Source organism: Excalfactoria chinensis, chromosome 7 (genome assembly GCF_039878825.1).
Source record: "Excalfactoria chinensis isolate bCotChi1 chromosome 7, bCotChi1.hap2, whole genome shotgun sequence".
Taxonomy (NCBI): Eukaryota; Metazoa; Chordata; class Aves; order Galliformes; family Phasianidae; genus Excalfactoria; species Excalfactoria chinensis.
In genome coordinates this window covers 7,054,203-7,061,688 of record NC_092831.1, presented here as the reverse complement: position 1 = coordinate 7,061,688, position 7,486 = coordinate 7,054,203, and the positions used below count along the sequence as shown (strand labels likewise).

The 7,486-nt window shown below is 38.7% G+C and overlaps 1 protein-coding gene across 2 annotated transcripts in view; it reads right to left on the bottom strand.

Moving 5' to 3' along the window:
* Positions 1-376: 376 nt before the first annotated feature.
* Positions 377-7,486, bottom strand: part of DPP10 (dipeptidyl peptidase like 10) — a 279,753-nt gene continuing 272,643 nt past the window's right edge. For both annotated transcript variants that reach the window (XM_072341152.1, XM_072341151.1), the window contains exons 20-26: positions 6,828-7,022; positions 5,251-5,305; positions 4,062-4,161; positions 3,442-3,500; positions 3,286-3,358; positions 2,023-2,096; positions 377-1,054 (exon numbers count right to left, since the gene is read on the bottom strand). In XM_072341152.1, the coding sequence (XP_072197253.1) occupies positions 917-1,054; positions 2,023-2,096; positions 3,286-3,358; positions 3,442-3,500; positions 4,062-4,161; positions 5,251-5,305; positions 6,828-7,022 (694 nt within the window). In that variant the 3' untranslated portion in view covers positions 377-916. The remainder of the gene's footprint in view (positions 1,055-2,022; positions 2,097-3,285; positions 3,359-3,441; positions 3,501-4,061; positions 4,162-5,250; positions 5,306-6,827; positions 7,023-7,486) is intronic.

Below are 7,486 nucleotides of genomic sequence, written 5' to 3'. Positions count from 1 at the left end.
GCATATTCTAAAATCAGAGTGTAACCAGCAAAACTATCAATTACTATAAACAATATCAAAACACAACTCAAATATACTTCAAGGAAACAATGGATACATTTTGGACTGGGGAAGGATTTCAACTGCAGGTGTTGAACATAGAAGGATTTCAACTGCAGATGTTGAATACAGCTGTTAATTGTGTCTCAAAAAATATTCTTCAAGCTTGGAAATGTTTTCTGCTTAGGGAATCTTGAGTATATACATAAAGACCAGGAATACACTACCAAATAATTCCTCAGTGGTTACTAGTGGGTATAGTAGTAATAGGAGACGCCGAAATTGGAAAAAGAAAATCATTTTCAATATCGGTGTACGTACTGCAACAGACAATATATCCCCTTGGAGAAGAAACTAGAGAAAATATCGTGCCCTTTATTATCTTTGTGGTTTCTTGTGGGTAATAGACAGCAGAAGAATTGCACTTATTGTAACATTACAGTGAAGTGTTAGATTGCAGCTCACCTTTTAAAATATTAGTGGCCATAATACTTACGATAGGTTGTGCATTATGCAAAGATGAATAAAGATGTGTATTTAAATTAAAAACGAGCAACCACTTACAGAACCAACAGTGAGGCTTAACATAACAAACATGCACTAGCCCTACATTTAAGCAAAACTAAGTCCTTCCAGGAAACTGTAACCAACTGTTGACCTTCCACAAAGGTAAAGGTTTTGTCCCTTGGTAATGTGTCTGGACTTTCTAGTCGAATTCCAGTTTATTAGCTCATTGTCTGTAAATGTGCTGTTCCGCTGTGATATCCTTTAGCTGCCCTTGAGCTTCTGCAGAATCTGCAATCTCACAGTCACTTTTATTTAAGGTTTTATTGAGCCGCAAAGTAAGTCCCCTTCAGTACTACTCAAATAGGCTTTCTTATTCGTCCTCTTCAGGTTCCTGTGGTAAAATTGGTGTCTCCTCCTTTAAACAAGCACTAAAAAACCCAAGGATTGTGCTGTAAAGGTGATATTTGCTTTTCTCAGAAGCAATGTTATGACCTTCATCCGGGTAGATCTAGCAGAGGAAAAAGGAGAAGAGCAAATAGTTTCTCAAAGGCCTTTCAAATATTTAGGGTTCTAATTTTCTTTCCCTGATCTTCAAAATGTTTTAGACGACAACAGGACGATAACATTAGTTTTATAGCAAAAAGTAAAGCTAATAAAACTCAAAGCAAAATCCATTCTCTTGGAATTTGGAATGAAAGAGAAAACAACTGCAGTGAGCTCTGCAGTAGAGAGCAAATTTATATCCACAGTCCCTATGCTTATAACAGTTCACTTTTCTGCCATTTTCAAAGGTGCCCAGGCACTCAGATCTTACCATCAACAAGGCCCAACTGCCTTGTATTTTTAGATACTTCGTAATATCCTAGATTCATACAATTATTAAGGTTGGAACAGACCACTAAGACCCTCAAGTCCAACCCCAACGTACCCCCACCATTCTCACTGAGCATGTCCCTCAGTCCCACACATCCACAGTTCTTGAACACCTCCAGGGATGGTGACTGTATCACCTCCCTGGGCAGCCTGCTCCAGTGCATCGCCACTCTTTCCTAAGAAGTTCTATTTCCCAATATCCAACATTCTAGGCCTTCTGTGAAAAATCATTTTATTCATATTTTTAATTGGCCTCCCATCTCATTTAAAGCCCACCATTTTTCTCTCACAGGTGGTATGGGAAGTTTTATCTCAAGTGAGATTCTCCCAAGTGAGGCTGAACAAGATTTTGCATATTCTGAGAAGTGTGCCTGGACAATAAAGCACTTAGTAGAGGGAAAAGAGCTGAGAGAAACAAACCAAGGTTAATGAAGTCCATAATAGCAGTAATAAATTGGGATGAAACAATGTTCTAGCTGTGAACAGTCACAATACCGGTGTAAGATACCAGTGCTGTAGTTAGGAGTGTCTTTCTCTGTAGAAATAGCAATTTGAGGTTAAACGTTGATTTGTGTTCGCTAGAGGTGCCACAGCTGTACATACCTGCATAGTGTAATTAACTCCAGCTTTTATTAGATGCTTAATTAGTTCAGCTGAATGCTGGAAGTGGACTTTAGCTGCAAGACAACATTTGGATATCATTAGAAAAAATGAGGTCATATAAAATGTTTATCTGTTAAATAGCTTTGTCTGAAAACATCGCCAGTCTTTGTCATTGCCAGAACTGAGCGGAGTAGCCCAGAAATGCAGAGCCCACCCAGCAAAAGCCACACTGCACCTAACAACAGGGCTCTGGATAAGAAACTGGGACCTAGGAAAGCTGTGCTGAACTGGCACTGTGCAAGGACTCCCCTTGATTTACACACACCGAGATAGATCAGAGGTGTGTAAAACCATTCTGTTTGAACATCGTGACAGTTTATAATTGCGTCAAAGGAAAGCACATTGGATTTTCTACTGCTTGCACAAGGTTGTTACAGCCCATACTTCTTCAGGTAATGGGCTTCCTGCAACATATCAACCACTTAATCTTTGTGTAGTGAAAACTGGCAATTTTATTACTGTGTTCTCCCCCTTCAGAGTGCTGTGAGTGGGCTGGGCAGTGTCACTAGATGTGATATTAAGTAAGGGCAGCAGCAATCACAGCCACAGTGCTGAATACCCTGTGCTGCTCAGCCAGCCATCAGAATCCCAATTCTATCATTTGTGCTGCATCAAAGAACATTCTTTAGCTACACGTCCGATAGGAAAGCTCAGAAAAATACACTGTAGGTACATTTTAATCTAGAGCTATAAAATCTCTCTTGATTGATGCATCCTACAATTCCATTTACAGTGCTTTAAGTTACTTTGATTTATTTACTCTTTGTCTTAAGCTACTGATGAAACTATTGGTGCTATTATAAAGAACCCTGTAGCTCTGGCTTCGGATGCTTTAGCACTACCTTATAATTAATTAGCTGAATTTAACTCCACATTTGGTACCTTGCTTCACCAAACATACTGACATCTCTTTCCTCAGCTGCAGAATCTCTATGAATTTAACAACCACTTAAAGTGTATATTTTTCCATTAATAATCCACAAAATAACTCACTAGCAAGACGGTACTCCACAAGATTTAAACAAATTACAGCATACAGCACCTAAAAGGTACAAGTATTCAGCAAAGAAGCAATAACTGAAACAGAATATCAAGGATCCTATCAGAGGAGTAATGTAACTCCAAATGGTCTTACTGGGTGTTAGCCTCCTCTGCCTGTTAAAACCTCTGACTCCAAATGCAATTGCATCTGTGAATACTTACTGTCAGCTGTCCCATGAACTATTAGCATATTTGCTTCTTTTAAACCATGAAGATTGTGTAATACACTGGATGCCTAGTAAACAAACACACACAGAAGTGTAAGTGTATTCTGAAAGCAAAACTACCATTTTGAGTTACCTTTTTATGGTAACTTACCTGATAGGTATTTTCCTCTTTTGATGGAATACCAAGGTACCTTTCTGAAAAAGCTGATGCTGTGAAAGTAAGAAAAAGAACAATAAACAATAACAATCAACAACAATAAACCCTTGTGAATTCATCAAAACTTGTTCTATTTTAAAATCCCTCAGCTCTGACTTACATTGAAAAGAAGCTATTTATGGCATGAAGTAGAACACAAGGTGCTCTTTTAAAAACCAGAATCCATTAAAACACCAACGTGATCTGATCTCCTGTGCATCACAGCCCACATTCCATCACCTGCGCCCAATGCTTCATAGACAGAACCCAATATCCTGTAAGTGAATGACGATGTGCTTGATATCCTAAGGAATTCTACCAGTAACTTTAAAAGCTTCATTTGTGACTCAGGCAGATATATGGGTTCTGTGGGGAAATGGAAAACAGAACCCCTTTGACAAACATCTGTGGTGTTAGCAAAAATGTATCTGTTTTGTGTTTTGGGAGACCATCCCCCCATATGAGCTCAGCTTTCATTTAAAGTGAGGTGAGACTCAGCTGATATTGCTCCATTATCTCCCAGTTGTTATGACGAATTAAAGATATCCCGAAGGTGAAAGGTGGGGAATACTCACCGTATAACTTCATGTCTGTAATTGGTGCCACCACAGCTCCACATTTGAAAAGCCTCTCACTAGATTTCAGAATCATGGATGCAATGTAGCCACCGTAGCCCTAACAACAGACATACAGTTAATAACAGATCTGAGAAATAGTTGGGGAGGGGAACAACCAAAACAAGCAGCCAGAACCAAAGAAAGAAAGTAAGGCTTTTGGGAACCTGACTGCCTGGGCTATCCTCTCTCCCACAGCAATTTCAGACCAGGAGGCCAAGAGCAGCCCAGCACTGTCCATATGCAGGAGTAGATTTAAGTCAAGAAGATTCTTTTTAAGTGGGCAGCAATACCTTTTGTGATTCAAAGAATTTAGAAGAACATCAACTTTTCTCTGCCTCAGTGCTGTCTGCGTTCTCTGTTGTTTAATATTCTGCTTGTATCTTTTCCAGTAGCTTCAAAGCACAGTTTTTGTCCTAGGACAGCTATTGCCACGTTGTTTATTATTTATAACATATATTCATTAAGAGCTTGGCTTAATTCTCCTAGGAAAGGGTAAATGTCCTTGAATTCAAAGCAGTGCTGAAGCTTATCAAACCCCCAGCTCTTGCTCTTTGCCTGCACACATTTACACTTCTAATTTCTCCTTCTTTCAGAAAACAAATGCAGGTATGCAATCATCAATAACACTTTGTAGAGGAAAAAAAACAAACAATCAGTTTAGCCTTTGTCAGATCAGCAGAGCTATATTTACATGTGTGCTCTGTGATAACTGTGGCTTGCCACATCACTTTTAGGAAACTGTTGAATCTTCTATTGAAAATAGAGGCAGACAGTAGTATATCTGGATATAAAAGTTGTATTAGAAAGAAACAGTCAATTTAACTGCAGCTCGAAGCGTTTAAGACACTAAGCGCATATTAACAATTTCTAATGAAAGCAGAAAGCAACGCTCTCTCCTGCAGGTTCTGGAAAGCAAATACTGAAGGAACATAAAATCAACCTAATTAACCTCAAATACCTATTCTGAGAAGGAAAAAAAAATAACAATATAAAGTAAATTGTGGCAGTTCATCCCCTACACACACACACACTTCTTATAACAACTGGAACTTTTTTAATAGGAAAAGACATAAATGTACTTTTTATGAACTGATAATATTCTCTTAAAGAATCATGATAATACACCCCACTGGTTTTCGCACATTACCTTTCCAAATATGCTCAGTCTCTTAGGATCAATGAAAGGCTGTTTCAATAATGATCTGCAAGGAAAGAAAAAAATATTGTTTTTACTTTGGTGAATCTACTATATATAGAAAATTATTCGCACTGTGAGGAATTGCCATATTTGTGGATAATGCAGAAGAACAAATTAAAGCAATAAAATTGATACTACCATGGGAAACGTGATTTTATTTCAAATTCCTTCTCTGTACAGCAAACACGTGGCGTTGGACTCACCTCACCTAACTTTAGATACCTGGACTTGAGCATTTGCCTCAATTGCCCACTTATATCTGTTCCTTGGCCAAAAGCATGGAGAGAGTACTCTCAAAGAGCCTTTCTTCCCACCTGCATCAGGCACTTCCCTCAGCCCAGGAGACCTGCCCGCTAGAAATGTCAGGATCATCCACTGACTAGAGTTTAAATGACATTCTTTGATCAGCTGCCAAGTCTGCAGACAGCTAAAGGAAGGTGAAATGAATGCAGCTTCCTAAGTCTAGATAATGAATCAAATAATTAATTATCTCATCGAAGCAATTAATCAGCAATGGTGACAGAATAACCTGAGGCCCAAATCCACTTGTGAAGAGACAAAAACAAACTGCAGTACTGGTTAAGAGCACCCTCCAATTTTTCTGTGTAATGCACCCAAAAAGACGCCAGATGCCATTTAGTTTAACATAGAGTATTTAAACAGAGCTCAGATATCACAAGATCTTCTGTGGCCTGGTCCCAACTGCCCTTCCTGCAAAGGTCACTAGGACACTTGCAGGATGAAGTGCTCTGCTCAGCACAACTGTTTCCTGACCAATACAAATGTGAAGACCTCCATTGCCCAGGTCTGCCATGCCATAACTACTCATTTAGTGTTTGAAAGACTAATACTTTTCAAAGAAAATACATATCTGGTTTTAAGCCTGCCCCTATCATCCCTTGAGGAACCCTAGAAAATGTCCATCCAGACCTTGATATTAACCTATTGTATTTCTGTACCCTGAGTAGAGATGGTTGACAAGCCTGTGTGTGACTCATCTACAGAGAAAGAGGATTCCCTTCTGTAGCTGGATAGATTTACATCAGTCAAAGAATGATGATTCAAATGAGAAATAAGAAGGCATTTTGCCCAAATTTTCCTCTCGTTTACACCCCTATAACTCCAGTTGCATTGTACAATAACTTGAGAATTCCGCGGTGGGAATGAGAGCAGCATCCTATCATATAGATTTTAAATATTACAACACAAAAGTAGTTAATCATTACCATTTTTGCTGTGAGAAATCTTCCTAAGGAAAATTCAAATTAGAACAAATAGAAATTAGCTCAGAGGGCATCTTCTCCCAAATGGAGAGCTTCACCAATGAGAAGCACAAACATAAAGCAAGCATCCCTGATCTTTACCTTGGTTTTTGTAATTATAAGGCTATTATTTCAAAATCTGCAACTGCATTAAAAATAAACACTAATGGTAACTATTGTGCAAACAAAGCATTCTGGGCAGTTTCAATTAAAAATGTTTATCAATGTGGAAGCGTAATAGAAGAAAAGTTTGCACATACGTACTCTACAGCTGCTATTTGGTCCTTCACTTCCACTGAACCCAAGCATCGGTGGACCTCCTGTAGGATCTTGAGGCCTTGAAATCCACTCCCTCTGCCATCAAACCGAGCTATGATGACATTATCAGAGTTGACAAGCACTGAGTCCCAGTCAATGTGAAATTTATCTGTAACCAACTGGCTGCCTGGAGCTTCATCACTGCAAATACCAACACACGAGACACAAACAGAGACGAGAGACAATGTGATGTGCTTTGCCATACTTTGATTTTTTATTTAACCTAGAAGGCAGAGTTCAGTTGGTTATACAATCCTGTTGAATTATTGTCCCTTCCACTGATGCCATTCGAGTAGATAGTGCTGCTATCCCTGCAGTAGCAGTAAACAAAATGATTTCTTGAACTTTATAACCATTACGCTGTAGTGTTGCTAGTAGCTGAATATATTTTATAGAAAGAACCAGAAAATTAAATCAATGAGTGCTGCTTACAGGTTAAAATGAACACAAAAACCCATACTCTCCAATGGCTAATTCAATCCCGAGAAGGCTCACATGCAGCTTGCTGAGTTGCACTAAACACAGAAAAAGGAAAATTCATTCAGAACTTCGATTATGACTTTGTAGGATATATAATGCTATTAAGAAGGTTACCATATTAAAAA